This window comes from Amphiura filiformis, unplaced genomic scaffold (genome assembly GCF_039555335.1).
Source record: "Amphiura filiformis unplaced genomic scaffold, Afil_fr2py scaffold_173, whole genome shotgun sequence".
Taxonomy (NCBI): domain Eukaryota; kingdom Metazoa; phylum Echinodermata; class Ophiuroidea; order Amphilepidida; family Amphiuridae; genus Amphiura; species Amphiura filiformis.
In genome coordinates this window covers 23,384-45,505 of record NW_027305637.1, presented here as the reverse complement: position 1 = coordinate 45,505, position 22,122 = coordinate 23,384, and the positions used below count along the sequence as shown (strand labels likewise).

Sequence of the window (22,122 nt, the reverse complement as noted above, 5' to 3'; positions counted from 1 at the left end):
GCTGATGACACACATTCGATGGGTGTACCGTCGGGGCCTGGCTAGGTCTGGTGCTATGTGCGGGTTCAAGTGTAATTTGGTAACACCTTCAACACATGAATATCCTAGGGGATATTACTACTAGGGGTGGAAGTGAAAGCTGAATTCGCCTGGATAAAGACGGACTTCAATTTTTGTTCATTCAAGATATTTGCTTTAACTAAGTTATCTGACTCCAAAACACCACCAGCTTTTAAGGTGAGAATACCAACAGAATCACTTCTGAGGGATACGGCCAAATTTTTTTGGTTGAATCAAAGTAGATTGAGTTTATATACTCCCTGTATCATATGATCTACGAGTAGGCGTGTCTGGTTGGGATGCACTACAAGTAGGCCTGACTGATTGGGATGCACTGTAAGTAGACGTGTCCGGTTGGGCAGTTTTTTTTTGTTTTTTTTTTAATTTAACAGATAACACTAGTATTAACAGTGTACTGGTGTAGGCAGACCTTCATTTTTTGAGGAGCTCGGTTGCACCAGAGCTCCTACAGCTCTCCTTAACATCATTCCAGTATGACTCCTACTTGAATCCCTATGTTTTGATACAGATATTAAAAGATTGAGCTCCTTGTCTGTGTCTGTGTCTGTCTTATTATTATTATTGTTGAGCACCTTAGTAAACTCTGATGAAGGCCTGGGTAGGCCTACAATTATTTAAAAGGTTTCACCAAATGGACAGTAGGCCACATACATGTACATGGGTATTTGGGTTCTCGTCCTACCCTAATCATTTTCCATTCTTATTTACTTTTTTGATTTTTCAGTATTTTTTTTTCATAAGCTTAATATATAAATACATTTGTAAGTAAACAAATAAATAACTTAATAACAACAATAATCACCATCATTTCTTTTCAGGTTCTAGACTAGGAATCAAAGCATTAATTTTGTTTGTCATTAATGCGGATGCAACCTGAAAAATAAGTAACAAATTGGCCTAACATTCCCTTTTCTTTTCTTTATAAATAATATAATGTGCAGTACCATTTACTGTGGAAAGGTTTTCCCTCATCAACTCTAGCTAGGGGCATAGAAATAAATTAACCTTGTAAAAAATAGCTGCCCATGAGTTGACTTCCCTATGATGCATCTAGCTAAACTCTCTTTTCTTATACATTTGTAGGAGTGTACAGCAAGGAGGCAATGAGGAATTATCGGTCACTTGAAGCATACAATTTCTATATTTCTGGTTGGGTCCAGACAGTTTTGCACATGAAAGTAGGCACCAGGTACATTATCTTCAAGGCAGATGTGAAACCATCATGGAGGGTTACTGAAAAACCACATCACCCATGGGTTGCAGTCACAACAGATTGTGAGGTTATAACTGCACACTGTGATTGCATGGCAGGGTGAGCTAATAATCAGTTGACAAATTATTGCATCATTTAATTTTCTGGATTTGAGTTGTAGATTTGTATTATTTATAAGGTCATGCAGAACGGTAAACTGCATCCGTCTTTACATGCTTTTCAATGGGAAATGAGCTTTGCTGCTTGGATGATGGCATAAGAGGTTAGCATTTATTCCGGATTGAAAAGCGTGTAAAGGCCTCCATGTGCCATGAATTGGAGTACCTAGTAAAAGGTGGAGGAGCTGTTACATTTTTTTCCCAATTTGTTCAGCATGTTTCATCCGACATCTCAAGAATGGTCTCATTTTAATTTGTTGCCAATTTATCTAGAGAACTGTGGAATGAAAAATGTTTATGCCGTAAAAATAATTTTAAAACTCCGTACTGCGTCAGTGCCAGACACGTGACTCACATCACGGTCCGACGGTTTCTGATCATGACCAGTAGCAAGCAATAAAGCATCATTCACCAGTCCATCAACTGAGTGAACAAGGAATAGTGATACATTCCGAAAGCTCTCAGGTGAGCAAAAATAAGCTCTCAATTTGAGCATTTATAACACATTTCCCCCAATTCATGGCACATGACTAACTTTTGTAGCATGTAAGCAGGCTGCAAAATAAGGATTCTGAAGGGCACACATTTCAATGCAATTTTGAAAGGGCACATCTATTTTACAAGGTAATTAATTATATACCGTACATGTGTTAAAGAATAGCAGCAATTAATAGGGTATCAAGGCAACTGCCTTTGGTGTCTTCGGTTATTTTGCAGCCTGTATTGTATGTATGTTAATTTGTTTGTTATTTTGTTTTTAGCTCTGAGATTAAATATTACCCCAATAAATACAGATCCAGATAAATTGATTTTGTTTCCAGTAGCTTTTATGTTTTGGAATTTATAAGCAAATCTGAGATATATCGAAGGTCAAAATGAGTAACAGTCACTGCACTCACTGGTCAAAATCAAAATTATTCTGATTTGAATTGTGCTGGTTATAAGAATTCTAAAAATAGGTACATATTCCTTTATGTTAGACTTGTTTTAACAATTGAAATACTATTTCACATGATATTTGGTAAACTTTCATTATTTTCTCATTTTGTAGTGTGTAGTGCTCTATGCACTTGTAATACATGTATGTATATGGTCGAATCCAACGAAAAGTGTACACGGCATGTTCAGGGCCATAACTTAAAAGTATTAATCAATTGGCATTCGTTTTTGTATTGTGTTTATTCGCCTTGATCATACGCTTTGCGCCATATATAATAAGACCCCCTTCTGTGAAAAACTTAGACACAGAGACCCCAAAACATGCTATTTTTACCCATTTTTTCAAAATATTTCTTAAAGTATTTTTAAAAACATCTAAATCAGTTATGAAAAGAAGTCATTGGATTGAATCTAAATTGATTTCCTGAAAGGTGTGTATTCAAAGATTGCCTGTTAAATATTTTACATATTTGTACATAATTATGAATTTTTTGTGATAATTTTTTGAGTGGTATTTTTTTTACATTACCTACGAATACAATTTTTCATAGCACTAGATATATCTTTAAAAATGGAAATCACTAATAAATGCTAATTGATACAAGCTTTGATATGTCCAATACTGAAATGCATTGCATTCGGACATCTTTATTATTGTGTTTAGCTGCCAGAAATTCTAAATGGCACAAAGGTAGGTTTGGTAAAAATATGCATTACCTCGAATACATGTTAAAAGCTGTGCCATTTCCACGAAGTGAGAGAATAGTAAACAATAGTTAAGCAATAGGTGCAGGGTAACACACTCTTTATTTCTACCAAGTTTCAATAGCCTGCGTTTAAATATTTCTGAGATGTCAACAATAAAAGCAAGTATTCGTAGGTAAATTTCGGTAACCGAATGTTACCTACGAATACAATTAGACATCATGACAGTATTGTGAAACACCGCCATTCATGCCAATGCCCATATTGGTACATAACGAAGGCCTGTATGTTTGCTATCAAATCATATGTCAATGAAAGTTGCGTATTCACATACATGCCCACCATGCAAAAGTGAATACGGCTTAATTGTTGAAAAATATGTACTGAAATAGACGACGGTCTGCTCATTTGAAAGAAAACTCAGATTCAAAGAAGATTAGAAGGGGATAAATACTTGGATTTGCCAACTGTCATGTGTGCTTCATTTTAAATGTTTACCGACCTTCTGGTTTCTGAGTAATTTGTGTCCAAATTGGTTTATTCGAAGGTAACTTTTGACGTTTTCGCTAAGGTTACCTACGAATACCATGGAAAAAACGACTGTTCTCATTGTCTCATGATCTAGACAACACAGTGATGTACCGTGGTATAAAGCTAATTGTAGTTGCCCTCAAACGAAAGGCCACAAGACGTAACTGACTCCAAGATGGACTTCACAAGTCTGCAATAACGGTTTTAAGCGATTTGTGTGCAATTAAGCAAATTAATTTCTTACTTCAATCCTCTTTCAACCGCTGTGAACCGACATTATTAATACATGATAGGGTCTAAAATATCAATAAACGCACATAAAGAAAATAATACATTCAAAGTGCTTTATAAATGAAGTTTTGATTGCGATATCCACCAAAAGTCTAATTCTTACCTACAAATACTGAAATGTTACTTACGAATACAACATAATACATGACATGTGTAATGAAGTGTCGCTACCAATGGAAATTAATTGTCAAAACTTTAAGCGGTACCCCAGGACACTATTATTACCCATATACGGATTCATTCAACAATTATTTATTATGTAAAATTGCTGATTAACTACTTTATATCAAAATGAAGTGGTCAAAATCTTGCTAAAAGCATCAAAAATTTTTGATCTAAGGTAATAGCATTTATTCATTTGGACGCACCATCTGAAAGAGATCTAAAACTACCATTTTATTAATTCATTACCATAATAGCCAAATTTAAACCTCTAAACTCAATATAGATATTGTTAAATCGCTCATGTTACCTACGAATACCCGGGTTTCTTCACCTTTTCATTGTATAAAGCGTTAGGTGTATGCGTATAATTTCTAATATTCTTGAAAACATATATCCTACTCGTTCTTATACAATGTGTAAATTGATTCATACTCATTTGATAAATAAAATACAGAAACTGACCTAAACTTCATTTTCAAAAATAAACTAGCATAAATTGACTAAGATCATATTGATCGTGTTATAAAAATAAAAACAAATATTTTCTGGTTGAGCTAGCATTTTCCTGACACCCTGTGGTCTACATTACACCTAAAAAAAGCGTTAATGGGAATATTCCATTTGTTTTAGGTTGATTAGTATTGCGATAGTGAAAGCATCCTAGTGGTATTCAGTAGGTAACATTGGGTTTTGATATCACATTTACTATCACACGTCCTGGATTTATTTTTTCAAGATTAGTAATGGCACTTTTGGTTCCTATAAGGCCAATATGTCATCAATCAATGAGCAAAAGGAAAAAATTGTGGAGACATTTTTATTTCGGACTTTTATTTTTGGCCCGTGGACACTTTTGGTTGGATTCGACCATATGTGCAAATGATCGAGTAAAACAGGGAAACGAGACACACAAACAACCTGACAAACAAGGATATACAGGGTACATGTAGATCCTAATTATCTGAATTCTTATGACCAGAGGAGTAATGAAAGGGCAACACATACAACACTTTGGTCTTACCATATGGTTTGCCATCCTGAAAATAGTTTTGTATTTCATGACTTGGAAGTTATATTATTTTGGTTAGTTTTGGAATTTTATTCCGAGTTAACTTTTCAGAGACTTAAGTTTTTGCCTCCACCGGAGGTATTATGTTTTCTGGTTGTCCGTCTGTCCGTCCGTCCGAGCTTGCTAGTGCAATTTCTCGGAACTGGTAAGGCGTAATCATGCAATTTGGTGGAGGGGTGGCAATTGGTGGTCTCCAAATTTCAGCAGGTTTTTGTCACAAAATATGGTAATAAAGTACCTAATTTGCATAATTTATGCTTATCAAGCAAAATAACCTTGTGCACAGATTATCTGGAGATCTGTACGAGTTACAGTGATGAAACTTGGCGGAGAGTACATCCGGGGTCAAATCGCCATATATTGTTGCAGGTTTATGAAATTTGGTGGGAATGACCACTGTAGGAAGAAAATAATGTTAAGGTCATTTTGGGGTCATCCAAGGTCATCCGAGGTCAAATCACTATAGATTGTCTTGAGGTTCATGAAATTTTGTGGGGACGACCACTGAAACAAGGCAAAAATGTCAAGGTCATTTTGGGGTCATCTGGGGTCAAATTGCCATAGACTGCTGCAGGTTCATGAAATTTGGTGGGAACGGCCACCTTAGTGAGGCAAATAATGTGAAGGTCATTTTGAGGTAAAGTGAAATTCCACCGGTTAATATGATGGGCGTCAAGGTGGAGGCATTGCGACCAACGCGTTGCGTCACGAACCGTGCAGGTTGAGAACCGCGAAATTCTAGTTTTTTTAGTGTTATGTAATGTTTAAAGATTATCTGTTACCGGATCTGATCTCATCACATTATTGCCATCTTGGTTCAGGGGCTCAATTTTGTTGCACTTAGCATAAATCAAAATTTATTCTCACCAACTCATCTAGCGAGAATCAACTGATCACCATAACCTAACCACATACAGCATGTATATGATTAGCAAACTATTTAGGAGAATCCTTGTGAGGATCGCTTCGTTGAATTTAAGCCTTTGCCGTTGGTTACTGACATTGAACCATTGAATAATAACCATTACTGAGTTGCCCACATAGGCACATAGATCTGATGACAATTTGACAACCATCTATGAATGCTTTATCGAAATGGTCAACCATTAAATTCAAATTTGCTATAGTCTCCCATTTAATTTCACCCTTGCTGGGAAAGGTGTGTAAAATAAACTCTTTCAAAATATTGTTCCGACTATGGAAGTAAAAGATACTTAATACTGGTACTTCCATGTTATGACCCTACTGAGGCCTGTATGGCCACCCCCCCTCCCGGGTCCAGCTTGTAAGCGCTGAATTTAATTAGCTCCTGCATGTCGTGTGCTATTGCGGAGTATCAACGGGGGGGTGCGAAGGGTACCGCATCGCGCATCGGAAAGCATTACAGTGTGACTAATAGGTGCATCTCATCCAATCTCATTGGACCAATTATAGGCCTATTTTCAAGACATGATTAACATACAAAACATCAGTTATGGTATGGCCTATATAACCTCAGCAAATTTTACGATATGGCTTAATCCTCATCAGCAAATGTTATATGGTTTTAACTTTTAAAAGTCAAGAAATCAGGCCATCATCATGCTGACCTGTATGTGATAACCTCCAGCCGGCAGTGATTGCACAGTAAAGAGCAGAAGCTTTTTGCAATGTCATTTCCCCTCCATTGAGGAAAAATTATGCAAATGGGAGAAAAATAAAACCTAGTAAAATGAGAGTTTAGTTTGGGATCTCAAGTACCGATAAACGGTGGCCAGCCAGATTTCTGTTTGACATTTTGTTGTTGCTTTTTAAAACAAAATCTAAGGGCTATAATAATATTCTGATTTGTTTTGGTGCAGTTGACATTTGTTATGTACTAATCCACTGGGCGGTTCAGCCCTTGCTTGCTTGCTTGCTTGGGTGGGTGGTTCGACTCCACTTCCAGTTTTGTACTATTACAATATGTTTACTGCACTAAATTAAATTTATAAATGGGCAGTCAGCAGAAAATACTGATCATTCCAAATCGTTAAATTGTTTCTTCAAGAAAGAGGACATCAACAATCTTCATTTTCATGGTCAACTCAAACTTAAAATAAAATGTATTGAAGTGGGTGATGGGATTAGTATACTCCATTTTCTTCCATCAAAAGAGAGTCTAAGAGAAGTGTAATAGCTCTGCACTCCACATGAACAAAATTCTGGCTTGATAACTTGCTTGCTCAATAAAACATGAAATGCTACGACACCCTGAAGTAAGTATAGTCACATTTTTGTTCTATCTGTATAGCTTTTTTCAAATGGCATTCTATTATCTGCACTTTTTATTGCACTTTACTTTTTTATACATTGCATCGTATATTTTTCCATTACAATTTGCATATATACATATACATATATTAATATGCATTATATTATTTATAAAAAATACTATAATTTCATCTACATCAAATAAACCCTTTTTACTGCAGGGATAACTTTTATTTTAAACTGTATTCACCTGCATACAAAAGAACAAAGAAAGAGGACTGGTCAACCGTCTTTTCACAGCCACTCATGTCTTTGTTTCCAGTCCGGAAATGTAAAAAAAAAAATTTAAAAATAATTTTTTTTTTTGCCCACATTTCCAGTCCGGAATTCCGGGAATTTCCGGAAGACTTACACCTCTGGATATACATTTTGATTTTTTGTCACCTATATACAGAAGAGAGTAAGTCACAATTAGGTTCTTTGTACTTACATCATTACAATACAAGGTTAATTGTTACACATGGTTTTTTTTAATTAGTTTTTTTATCCTAGCAAAAGATGCACTTGTCAGCATCACTTTGCCTCTTTTTACACAAATAGCTAAGAACAAATATCAGACTCGTCTCCCGGACTCGTCTCAAGTGGAGGTCATTTCAAATCATCCCAAGTCACATGTGGCTTAGTAATGTTTTCTGTATTCCTAAATCATATGACTTGGGGATGATTTGAAGTGACATCCTCTTGAGATGAGTATTGTATTTAAATGTCGTTAAATACAAAAATGTATGGTTAGGTAAAAAGAGACGTATCTGCCGAACAAGTGTTGATTTGATATGGATATCCTGGGATGAATGTACACATATACCGTAAAAACTTGATAGTTAGCATGTGTGCTTACTATCAAGCGCTTTTAAAACATGCAAACATGAAGAGCCCCATCCACAAAAGTGTAAAGGGTTTTGAGCAAATCGTCGATACACCTAATTATACACAAACAAGTAAACCTGCAAATTTGTGTCTCAACCCCAATAGCTCAGTTGGTAAAGTGCCGGACTTTAAAATTTCATGTTTTCAAAAGCACTCGATAGTAAGCACATAATGCTAACATATGAGTTTTTACTGTATGATTGCCATGCTTGACTGACCGATAATTCATTTCCCTAGCGTGACCTAAGATATATACTAAAATTTGTTCTGTATTTCATTTTGATTATAGGTTGGGTGAGACTTGTTCTCATGCAGCAGCCTTGCTCTTTAAGATGGAGGCAGCCGTTCGCCTGGGGTTCACTCAATCGCCAGCATGTACTGACGAATCATGCCACTGGAATAGATGCTATATCAAGAAGGTGACTGGCGCACCGGTTTCCAAAATTAAATTTTACGACCATCAGGCTTCCAAGGAACGGGTAAAATCAGAACGTGCAAAGCTGCCACCACAACCATCAACTGCAGCTGAGCAAGACCACTTCTTGGACAGTCTTGCCAGCTGCAGCACCCTGCCAGTTGGACTGGCTGGGTTCGGAAAGTATACCAACCCCTTTGTAAGTAAAACCCCCACTCCAAACAGGGTTAAGATCCCTTCTGGCCTTCGCAAATTATATACGACCACATGTAATACACCAGATTCCATTTCCAATGACCAAATCAGGTATGTGGAGGAATCCACAAGAACACAAAGCGCAAACCTGGTTTGGTTTGAACAGAGAACCGGTAGAATAACGGGATCTGTTGCACATGACGTACTTCACACAAACATAGCTGACCCAGCTCCTTCTCTGTTTTCCAGGATTTGTTATCCATCTACAATGAAACTGAACGTGCCAGCTTGCAAATGGGGACAGGATAATGAAAACACTGCATTCAATATGTATTCATCTGAAGTAATCTTAAGTCACCGCCACTGCAATACACAAAGAGCTGGACTATTTATTTCACCAACTAATCAGTACCTCGCAGCTTCACCTGATGGGATCGTGGAGTGTGATTGCTGCGGCAGAGGTGTAGTTGAAATCAAATGTCCCTTTAAACATCGGAACCAGTCCATCATGCAAGCTGCAGTAACTGACAAGAAGTTCTGCCTGGATGGTGATTTAAAGCTTAAAACAAATCATAGGTATTACACTCAAGTCCAGCATGAAATGTTTTGCACAAATACATCTTATGCCCATTTCTTTGTTTGGACAATGGTTGACTGTCACACTGATATTGTCTTACGCAACGAATCATTCATTAATGATAGCATTTCTAAATTCTCTACCTTCTGGGAATCCTTTATTTTACCCGAGTTATGTACAAGGAAGAGAGAACTTCAGTCACCTGATGAAGGAGCTAGCACATCACAAGCACCAGGTAATACACGTCTCTTTTGCATATGTCGCAGCCCTGATGAATCTGGCGACATGGTAGGCTGCGACGGGTGTGATGAATGGTTCCATATCAGGTGCTTGAAGCTCACTCAGTTACCTAAATCAAAAAGATGGTACTGTAAAGCATGTAGGTCTAAGAAGTCTACAGCTGACCTGTAAGGTGATGTAATGATACAAGGTGTGAAGGCACTGAATGGTAAGTTTGGTGTGACCAAATCTAGTAAAAGGTAGAGAAAGTGAATACAATGTGCATCAGGTAGAACACACTTCTTGAGCAAAGCCATCAGGATTCACTGACATACACGTAACATGTAACAACTAAACAAGTCACATTGTGAATATTGAATTAAATATACGAGGGGGTATCCAAAAGTTTTTGAAATCATACAGAAGTGGAAGAGCAATATCGATGAAATTTCGTCAGTGTAATCACTGGTCCTTATGTACATTATGGTCCAAAAATGGTCTCACTAAATATGTTTACTTAATTTCTTTACAGGTAGTGCTAGATGGGCAGTAGGCGCATAACCTTTTAATAATAAGATCCTCCACTTTCTTGAGTTTCTTCACTGTGGCCCCATCATCCGTAAGTGATGGACGTCCCCTTCTTGGCTCATCTGTGAGGGACATGTGGCCAGTTTGGAAATTCCCTTTTCAAAAAGCAACAGTGTCATATGATGGGCAATCATCACCGTAGACAGCTTTTATTTCATCATAGATTTTCTAAGAATTGTAGGCCTAACCCTTCAAATGCAGGAACTTAATCATGCTGCGTGCCTCAATTTTCACCATCTTGCAGGTTATGTGCCTATTGCCCATCTGGCGCCAAATGTAAAGAAGTAAACATACTTATGAGACCATTTTTGGAACATAATGTACATAAGGACCAGGAATTACACTGGATACCCCCTCGTACATGTATTGTACATTTATAAATGGAACAACTATTGTATTTTAGGAGATATGCAATGACACAAGCCTGCAGGGATCCAAACTGCATAACAACAATTTTTGCCCTGTCTCTTTGAATATGTTGGGATCCCATTTTGTAAACCTTAATGCAAGTGTTTACGCAACAATAAATGTATCTTGTTGCCCTATATGAATGTGTGCCAAAAAGTCTATGCCACTTAATTCCTTTCAGCTTGTCAAAAATTGCATTCTCCACAATTTTAACATCTTCCATGGCTCATATTAATTAGTGTACATCAGCCCTTATATTTTTCGTATACAGGTCACATACTCATGTGTACATACAAAATTCAAATTTATTATAACTTGAAGGAGCCACGATTTCTCAGTGTTACAAAATTTAAATTCTGTACGTGTTACAAATTGGACCGTTTGAGCATGCGTTAGAATTGTTTTTCGGCAAAACCGGTCGAGTATAAATTCAGCTTTATGAGTTTTGTAACATGCATGTGCCAAATTCAAGAATTATCAGTACTGAAGAGCTGCATACCGGGGGTACTCAGTACAAATGACCATCTGAGGACGATGCCGCATAAACATGGGTAGCATTTTCAGCCTTCTGGTATATCAATGACCCCTTTTTCAAAGCCTATTTTGGTATATGAATGGGTCCTTTTTTCAAAATTTTCTCAATTTTTTCGGAAAACAGCCCAATTTTTCCTTAATCTAGCCAACATTTTCAAAATTTTCCAAAATTTTGGGAAAATTTGTAAAAACTAAGACAATTTTGGGTAAATTCTGCCAAAAATTTTGACTTTTGGTATATCAATGGGTCCAAATTTCTTGAAAAATTGGTATATTTATGGGTCTACTTCCAAAATCTCAGCGGCACGTCCCTACCAAAACCAAACTTGAGTACCCCCCCCCCCGGGCTGCATACCCAAAATTCAAGAATTATCTGACCTAATTAGTATCCCATGTGATAAATTCATTTTTCCCAGTGGCCACTTAAAAGATAATGAAATGAACTTCATAAATTGTGACACGATCTGGTCCATGGGGACCAAAGCGGCAAATTTGAAACTGAGATAAAGGCAAAAATATAGGAGTAAAAAAACAATAAAATACATAGAAAATAGACATCAAAAAAATTCATAAACTTTAGAACCAAGTATGCTAGATATTTGGTCTTTTCAGTATATGATAGCGTATTGTATACATACAATTATCATAATTATAGTAACTCAATTTTCAAAAATGCCTCCTTTGGCCCCCATGGACCAGATCGTGTCCCAATTTGGAATTTGCTTGCTTGAAAAAAATACAGCATTTTTTTAAAATAAATTTTATGTAATCAAGAGATTACATATTGCGCAATAAAAAGAGGTGCTACTATTAAAGACAGTTAACACTAAAACAATTCTGCAGGTGGTTCATTAGGGGAGGGGCGCTAATTAGGTCAAATAAAAATGAGATGAGTACTGCAGTCTGTTGGTACTGAAATCAAGAATAATAAATGACCATAGCCAACAAATTCAAGAAAATCACATACATCTTAATCTTTCAATACAATACTTTCTCCTAAGTTTACCAAGCAACAACATACCTGAACAATCCTATCTATACTGGCTAATTCCCTATCATTAACCTCATCTGTGATATGTTGGACAGTTTGAATAGGTAGAGTACCTTTGAGAATGGAAAAACGATTCTTCAAAAGACCAATAATCCTTTCTATATGAATCCTGACAGAAGAAATTTGTCGAGATGTTTCGATCTCTTCCGCTGACAGCTGTTTTTTCCCTTTGGTAAAAGCAGGTGTCAGGAAAGAGACCCCACAAGCTGTTGCAAACTCTTCTTGTAAAGTAAATCCTCTATCTGCTAAAATCTGATCACCTGGAACATGATAACGACAAGATAAATAATTAGACTCTCTTACAATTTGTACATCAGAAGCTCTCCCTCCATATGCCTTAGATATAAAGTTAATATGCCCAACAGGACTACAAGATATAAAAAATTTTACTGTACAATGGTTTTTATAATTGCTCCAACATTGTGCACGGGCCATAAAATTTTTGGGGGAATCAATAAAAATTTCAAAACAATCAACAATTGCAGTTAATCGGGAAACGATGATCTAAAAACAGGGGAATAATCCGAAAAATGTTTTCCCGATCCTGAAATTTAATTAAAAAACCAATTTTTGCATGTAGAAGTTCAAGCCATTTCCAAAAATAATCAACTGCAGTACTCTTTTTAATACATTTTGCTGCTGCCAGGAGGTCAAATGACACACCATGACGTAATTTTACAAGAGTTAAAAAAAATTGTTCCCGAAGTGGAATACTGTGCTTATTGGTTGATTTATTAGTATAAAAAGTACAAAGAAAAAGAAAAACTTGTATAAAAACATCCCAGGCCAACCCAGTCAACAGTTTACATTTAGTATTGTCATTTTCCACATTTTGCGACGACAGCTGACTCTTCAGTAGTATATCTTCCAAAGCGGCAATCCTATCCAATGCACAATCACGTTCTCTTCGTAAATTGTCCATTTCCGTATAAATATCTTCTCTTTCTGTTGACCCTAAAGGAGTTTTAAAACCTGAAGCAATTGGTGTTGTCTGGGTTGATGTTGTCTGGATTTCTAGATCTGGTGATGAAGTAGATCTGTCTGGCTCTGGTGAACTACTCGGAGATGTGCCTGCAGGTTGAAATGCACTGGAATTGGGCGTGTCTGGTTGGGATGTATAATTCGGCGTGTCTAGTTGAAAATTACTAGAACTTGTGTCTGGTTGGGAAGGTGTGTGTGCTTGAAATGCACTAGTACCTGGAGTTGTCTGGGTTGATGTTATCTGGATTTCTAGATCTGGTGATGAAGTAGATCTGTCTGGCTCTGGTGAACTACTAGGAGATGTGCCTGCAGGTTGAAATGCACTGGAATTGGGCGTGTCTGGTTGGGATGTATAATTCGGCGTGTCTGGTTGAAAATCAAAAGTTGGCGTGTCTGGTTGGGATGTATAATTCGGCGTGTCTGGTTGAAAATCAAAAGTTGTGTCTGGTTGGGAAGGCGTGTGTGCTTGAAATGCACTAGTGGTACTAGTAGTAGTAGGCGTGTCTGCTTGGAATATGTCTGGTTGTGATGCGCAACTGGTAGGCTTGTCTGGTTAGGAATAAAAGAAAAGAAAATATAAACAACAAAGAAAAATGAGAAAAGGACATGGAACAAAAAAAAAAAAAAAGACACACGATGCAGTTAATTAGTACAAAACTTTTTTCAGAAATTTGTTTAATTACTGCTTTTTTAAATTACTGAGTAAGATAACAAATAACATGCTCCAGGTTTTTGTGCCGACAAGTAAACAAGGCATTGAATGCAAGGCATCGAATGGGATGCCTCCACCATGCGACGATTTACATGTGTACATATCTTATAACGCTAAAAATTCAACTGAGTGGTAAACAAACATAAAAATATGGGCAAAAAAATAATAGTCACATAAATAAGGTTAGTAGGTTACCCCAAAGAATTAAAACCAGAGAACCAGGACTCGACTGCCATGACACAAGCAAAAATTGGGGGTATTTGATTTCCCTCAGAATGCGCTCGAGGCATTTGTTGTCATGCAAGCACGACATGGATGATGGGCGTTTTTGTCAGTCTCCGCGGGCCGCCAGCAAGGACCCGAATACCCCTAATTTTTCACCATTTAGCTGATGGCTCGATTATACATGGCAGTATATGGAGTCCCGGTTCTCCTTCTCTAATTCTGTGGGCTACCCATACGACCAATGTTATTAATTTAACTTTCCAATAACCCCTTGGTGACCCCGAATGACCCCGAAATGACATTCCAAAAATTTCGCTCTAACTGTTGACTTTACCCACCAAGTTTCAAGCACATACAACCAATTTTATTAATTTGAACTCAGATGACCCCTTGGTGACCCTGGATGACCCCGAAATGACCTTGCAAAAATTTGGCTCTAAATGTTGACTGTACCCACCAAGTTCAAGCACATACGACAAATTTTAGTAATTTGACCTCGGATGACCCCTGGGTGACCTTGGATGACCCCAAAATGACCTTCCAAAAATTTGGCTTTAAATGTTGACTGCACCCACCAAGTTTCACGTCCACACGACAAATTTCAGTAATTTGACGTCAGATGACCCCTTGGTGACCCCTGTTGACCCCAAAATGACTTTCCAAAAATTTGGCTCTAAATGTTGACTGTACCCACCAAGTTTCAAGCATATACAACCAATTTCAATAATTTGACCTTGGTGACCCCGAATGACCCCGAAATGACCTTCCAAAAATTTGACTCCAAATGTTGACCGTACCCTCCAAGTTTCAAGAACATACAACCAATTTTATTAATTTGACCCCAGTAACCCCTGGGTGACCTTGGATGACCCCAAAATGACCATCCAAAATTTGGCTCTAAATGTTGACTGTACCCACCAAGTTTCAAGGACATACAACCAATTTTATTAATTTGACCCCAGATGACCCCTGGGTGACCTTGGATGACCCCAAAATGACCTTCCAAAAATTTGGCTTTAAATGTTGACTGCACCCACCAAGTTTCACGTCCACACGACAAATTTCAGTAATTTGACGTCAGATGACCCCTTGGTGACCCCTGTTGACCCCAAAATGACTTTCCAAAAATTTGGCTCTAAATGTTGACTGTACCCACCAAGTTTCAAGCATATACAACCAATTTCAATAATTTGACCTTGGTGACCCGAATGACCCGAAATGACCTTCCAAAAATTTGACTCCAAATGTTGACCGTACCCTCCAAGTTTCAAGAACATACAACCAATTTTATTAATTTGACCCCAGTAACCCCTGGGTGACCTTGGATGACCCCAAAATGACCATCCAAAATTTGGCTCTAAATGTTGACTGTACCCACCAAGTTTCAAGGACATACAACCAATTTTATTAATTTGACCCCAGATGACCCCTGGGTGACCTTGGATGACCCCAAAATGACCTTCCAAAATGTGGCTCTAAATGTTGACTGTACCCACCAAGTTTCAAGGACATACAACCAATTTTAGTAATTTGACCCCAGATGACCCCTGGGTGACAAAAGTTAATTCTGTGTAACACTCCTGTACACTGTCTATTTAGATAGCTGTAGCAAACATGTTCAAGCAATGGCAAATATTTTTCTTGTTTTTGAGTTCCTATTCCAATGACTAATAAAATAAATAGTAATGTATGAATATTGCATTATTAACATGGTTAACCGCAACTGCTATTTGTATGATACCTCAACAATCAATGGCGTAGATTCCTTTTTGAGGGGATAGACCTATGAAAAACATTTCTTGAAGTAGGCTTATAGGTTAACACATGTGTATCACTTGTTGCTCGAGAAATTGTACAAAATAATGCACTTGTACAGAGATGCTGATGCATCTAATGCACTCCCCCCATAGGGGCTAGTGCATTAGACGCATCAACATCTCAGTATATGCAGTATATTTTGTATGTGTTTATTAATAAATAAAATATTGTACAAAATAAAATGAAATAATTGATGAGCATGTAACGTATCATATAATACATACTTCTGGCATTTCTTTGCTGTGCACGGAGGTGTCTTTCAAGAATTTGATTTGAACAATTCTCTTGGTCACCATTTAAGAACAAACTTGGTGCATAGTCAACATCCTCGATATCATTACTCTTCTTTCCTGTATGCAAAATTAAAAAAGAAAAGAAAAAAACAGAAATAGTTAACATGTATTATTTACATGCAGGGCAGGTTATTCGCCAGCGAAGTGTTACATGTAATCCGATTATCACCATGTCAAATGGATCACGCTTTTGAGTTTCGAAATGATCGCAAATTTAACACAAAGTCTATGGCATGTATTAGTAATACATGCCATAGACTTTGTGTTAAATTTGCGATCATTTCGAAACTCAAAAGCTACGAATAACAAAAGGTGCGTGATCCAGTTGCCAGGGAGTTACGTAACCACTTCGCTGGCGAATTACAAAAATTATCAGGAAAAAGACTTTATCAAATTGGTATACGAATGTTGATTTTCAGCACAGAAGTTTGTTAAAATAACAAAACTGTACATAAAACTGAGACAATTTAAAAACGAAAGAGAAGTTTCATGAGACTCCTTCCGATGTGTTAGTGTAAATGTTGAATGGAACTTTTTCAACTCCTGTGAACATGCATTACGTTTCACTACTTGGAGAGAATTGATCAAAAATTGAATTCCCTCCTGAGGTTAATTCGTATCAATGAGTTGACCAGATCACAAGGATGACATTATACAGCTAGAGGCAGTATAGAACACAAATGGGTCACTTGGTTACATAAAAATGACCTTGTGTGGTATTTGGTTCCCAGGAAGTGAGTTTTGCCTGAGGCAATTTGTGGTCAAATGTTGAACCCTCACTACAAGAGTTAACTGTTGATTTGGTTGACAAGGGAGGCAAAATATGATCAAATCTCTCCAGGTAACAAAACGTAATGGGATCAAATTTTTTTAAAGTGTTTGTCTCCTATGCCATAATCAGACAAGTCCAGAATATGACTTTGATGTTTTAATAAAGTCAAAATATATTATAATGCTTCAATGGCTGATGCTTGTTGAACATTAGAACTATAGTTTTCTTTTGTATTTATGTAATATGTGCAACATTGTAAAATAAATTATTGATATTGAATCTGAATACAATTTGTTTGTTAATTGTCTATTGTCTATATGTAGGGATGACCAATGAACCATCAACATGATTAGAACACTCCCATAGACATGCAGGGAGCTCAACTGTGTGCACTGCTTGCACAGACATTTCTAAATTGAGCTTATTCTTTTATTTTTCATAATTTTTCTGTAAACATTGGGGATGTTAATGCCAATTATGTTTGGTAACTATCTTGCAAATTACAGCCACATAACTTATTTCATTTTCCTGTAAGTGCGAGTCAACATGGGGCCATCGCCACAGTGCGCTTAATTGCCAGTGGCTGAGTTCAGCACTGCTCAAGAATGGCACAAAATATTCATGTCAATAAGATCAGGTGAACAATGTGGCCTACTGAGCTGTAATTTGGCAGAGTTGCCAGTAATACCTCTATCATACCCTCTGTAAAAAGGTTAAAAAATTGAACAAGTAGATCTCGAGTTACAAATTAAATCACCAGCTTCCCTTTGGAATTTCCATACTCCTTTCGAATCATGCTAAGAAGACACCTTTCTGAACATAAATGTGAAGTTTTGTGCACAGTCGATGTATTGTTCACCTGATTTCAACCCTAAACGTTTTCTTATATTTAGGCCTATACCATCTACAACTTGCTGCTGGCTATACCTGGTTTAGAACTTTCAAAACAAGTACCTGAATGTGCAACCATAACTGTTTCAAAATAGCCCGTGAAAGTCATGCAGCTAACTTCGAGGTCATGCATTGAATTGTATTGAATAAGGAATACTACGGGAACCAGCACCTTTTGTTAGAAGTCACACATGAGCATGATGAGTGAAGTGGATAACCTCTATTGTTGTGAATGAGTCAATGACCTTCAATGACACTTAAGATTTTCTTTGCATATATACCTACTAATTGGTTATATTAAGGGGGTACTACACCCCTGGTCAATTTTGTGCCTATTTTGCATTTTTCTCAAAAATTATAGCACATTGGTGACAAGTAAGATATGTATATTATAGGGGCAAGGTCTACAACTACTGTACTGAATATTCAGCAACTCAAAAAAAGCAAGTAGTTATTGATTTATTGATCAAATACTGGTTTTCCCTCATTTTTGACTGTAACTCCACAACTGTTGTCTGTGTTGAAATACAATTTCAAGTGCAGTAGTTGTAGTCCTTGCCCCTATAATATACATATCTTACTTGTCCCAAATGCGCTATGATTTTTGAGAAAAATGCAAAAATAGGCATAAAATTCGGCAGGGGTGTAGTACCCCCTTAAACCCAATAACATTGAAATTTTTGGTTTTGAAAAAAAAAGTTCACCTGTACATAGTGCAATTTTGATTTTGTGCCATATCGGCCATCTTGGATGATTTTTGCCAAATGTTTTCTAAATGCATGATTTCAATGCCTCGGTTTGAAAAAATAATTTATGCCATTGACTAGTAAAGTGCCATTTCATAAGAAACCCTTTGATACTTTCACAATATGCTTGTTTCATGTTTGCATATATGTTAAAATAAAGAAATATATAAAGGTAAATAATATGCTTATGCCAATTTTGCTCCCAATTGCTACTTTTGGACCTTGTCATTTCATTTCGTTCCAATGACCGGTCAGAATGGGAAACTTTGAAAATTAAAAATTCGAAAAGTTTTTGACCGATTTTGACCATTTAACCACGAAAATACTTCTATCGATGAGTTCTATCCAGAAAATGATCTTTTACAAGTAGCAATAGGGGCAACAATAAATTTTGATGGTTATCCCTAATGTAAAATCTTCAAATCTACAAGTATGCATAATTGCATATTAATAATGCATGCAGTTGAGGAGCGTTTATGTGTATTTACGCGGGCCTGTAAAGAAACTTGCATCCATATGATTTTTTACGAACATTTCTGATTGCTCCTGAAAAGGTCTATTGCTTAAAAAAATTGTCCTACATTCATAACCTCATTAATAAACGCGATGCGTGCGATCCAATTACATTTAGTTATTTGTGAAAACGCGAACGCAAATCGAGGTCATTAATAACTCACAATTGACCGCAAAATGCGTAAGTGTTCCAAAATCGCACACAATTGACTTCTGCGTGCGCCCGTATTGTGCGTCCAACGAACTCTTGTGCGCTGGCTGGCTGCCGTATTTGGATTGCGGCGCTACCATATTTGCACAGACTCTGATACGCACATTTGTTATTGGTCGTTTTGTTGTAGCCTGATCGATTTTGGGGAAGGGAAGATGTAAAAATTGTTTATTTTTACAAACTTTTGAGGAAAATTTTGTGTTATTTTGTAAAGTTAAAAGATCAAAGTGACGGTTATGAATGAGGTTAATAACTTTGCATCGGTTATATGTCGGGCATTGTGAAAAATCTAAACATTTTGCTTTGGACCTCGGAATATCCCTTGGGGCTGCGCCCCAGCCCCTCGGGATATTCCTCGGTTCCAAAGGCAAAATGTTTAGATTTTTCACAATGCCCTCCAAATTCGATGCGAGTTATTAACCTCTAATTCATAACCTCATTAATAAACGCCATGTGTGCGATCCAATTAGAGAATAAATGATGGGATTTTGTCTTTTGCCTATACAATATCGTGTCATAATGGATGGGCTGGCCCATATTTCATGTAGTGGATTCCGGCGCAGACGGTATCCACTACGCTAAAACATCTTGGCCAGCCCATCCATTGTGACACGATATTGATAGGCAAAAGACAAAATCTATCATTTATTCTCATTCTTATTCAGTTTTAATGTAATTTTTGCGAGAAAAACTGCCTTTTTCAGACAAAAATAAACTTACTTTTGTGAGGATATCCCGTTGTTTTAAATGAGCGAAACCATCACGAACATCTAAGCCGCCGAATCGCGTTCTTAGTTCTCATGACGTGTATTTACGTGAACGCATTATCGCGTGATCATTGAGGAGCAACAAGCGTGCCGCGTTAGCGTGGCGTAGCGCCCTGACTATTATCACTATCAACTATTGTGAGATATTATACACCAGAAAACCAATCAAATTACGTGAATTCTTTACAAGACGCACCCATTGAATAAGAATTACATTTAGTTATTTGTTAAAACGCGAACGCAAATCGAGGTCATTAATATCTCACAATTGACCGCAAAATGCGTAATTGTTCCAATGTCGCACACAATTTACCAGCGTTTGCGTGTTGTTGTGCATCGAACAAACTGCGCTTGTGGCGCTGGCTGCCGTATTTGGATTGCGGCGCTACCATATTTGCACAGATTGTGATACGCACTTTTGTTATTGGTCGTCCTGTTTAGCCTGATCGATTTTTGGCAAGGGAAGATGTAAAAATCATCTATTTTTGTAAACTTTTGAGCAAAATTTTGTGTTATTTTGTAAGGTGAAGAGATTAAAGTGAGGGTTATGAATGAGGTTAATAACTTTGCATCGGTAATATATCGGCGATTGTCGGGCATTGTGAAAAATCTAAACATTTTGCTTTGGACCTCGGAATATTCCTCGCGATATTCCTCGGTTCCAAAGGCAAAATGTTTAGATTTTCAAAATGCCCTCCAAATAACCGATGCGCAGTTATTAACCTCTAATCATTCACTCCAAAAAAATACCCCATAACAAATCTGCATGACCTGCAGATCTGGCTCGGACTCCATAAGTTGCATTCAAGACAAGCACAAAATGATCATTAAAATGTCCAAAATACACGTATCGAAGGGGTGTTAGGCAGTATTCATCAAGACAAGACAAGATGTAATCACAGCCATGACATCGCATGATCGTGTCTCATAAAGAGGTTAGAGATTGCTACTGGTTTATACGGCTGAGAGTAGTACCACATAAATTCACACTCAGTAAACCACATAAATTCACACTCAGTAAACTCAAAGTCATGAGAGTCAAAGTCACTAGCTGTGTATAGCCATTCATAGACAGTGCATGAGTGCAAGATCAAGAAACTAATGGCTAGATGCTGGAGCAATAATCTTTCACTTTTTCGCAACAACGTTTTAGTAAGCTTACTATAATATTATGTATGACATGCCATACTCCGTCCCGTGACCATCACTCAGTTAAACCTATATTATAAACTAGTCTACCATGCCGAAAAAATGCATTTACTACACCGGTTTACTAAATTCAACTGCTTAAAATACAATGTACAATAATGGAAATCGTTCAGGCTAACCTTTCACGAAGTGGTGGCTGCAAATATAATTGTAATCACTATTTGGCTCAAACAGCCTTCCCTGTGCATTACGGCGATCGATCCGCCTCAGCCAAATTTCTCGCCTTCCTGGCTCTGTCACTCTACTAGGAACCAGGTAAAATGACAGGGAAGGACTGTTGCGTTTGTTTTTGGTGCAACAACTGATACAGCAACTTTTTACCATGGTTTTAACTTTTACAAATCACAATAAACAACGATCAGCTGTTCGTGTCCCGGTTCGTGTTTACAAACTGTCAAAATCGTCACAATTGACCTGTCCCCTTTGTCGTCGTCGCTATGCAGTTGAGTGACCCGGATGTAAATTATGTAAATAGTTCCCGGATGTCCGACCGACAGAATGGTGACCATATTTTTCTCATTACCATCCTAAAATTGGACATTCCAAATTGATGTACTTTCGAAGAATTTGTGGAAAAAACATTTGATTTATGGTTATCCACACTAGCAAAATTTCACACACCCATTAGAATTGTGGGTAGCTCCAGGAATTTTACTTTGATGAAATCAGGACAATGCATGAACATT

At 37.2% G+C, this 22,122-nt stretch overlaps 2 protein-coding genes across 4 annotated transcripts in view; both read right to left on the bottom strand.

The window, feature by feature from the left end:
- Positions 1-22,122, bottom strand: part of LOC140145210 (uncharacterized) — a 49,055-nt gene that overhangs the window by 5,298 nt on the left and 21,635 nt on the right. The window lies entirely within an intron of this gene.
- Positions 10,003-21,919, bottom strand: LOC140145209 (uncharacterized). Its single transcript, XM_072166979.1, has 5 exons — positions 21,556-21,919; positions 16,259-16,384; positions 12,797-13,828; positions 12,269-12,558; positions 10,003-10,068 (listed from the first exon to the last, which is right to left on the bottom strand). The coding sequence occupies exons 1-5, from the start codon at positions 21,758-21,760 to the stop codon at positions 10,003-10,005; spliced, it is 1,719 nt and encodes a 572-aa protein (XP_072023080.1). The 5' UTR covers positions 21,761-21,919.

What these genes read in the sequence shown, in the direction of transcription:
- LOC140145209 (XM_072166979.1), bottom strand. Translation starts at nt 21,760, where the DNA reads ATGGTAAAAAGTTGCTGTATCAGTTGTTGCACCAAAAACAAACGCAAC. An exon ending in ACAGCAAAGAAATGCCAGAA is followed by an intron (nt 13,829 to 16,258) that starts GTATGTATTATA and finishes ATTCCTAACCAG; the next exon opens with ACAAGCCTACCAGTTGCGCA. An exon ending in TCCCCTGTTTTTAGATCATC is followed by an intron (nt 12,559 to 12,796) that starts GTTTCCCGATTA and finishes ATCATGTTCCAG; the next exon opens with GTGATCAGATTTTAGCAGAT.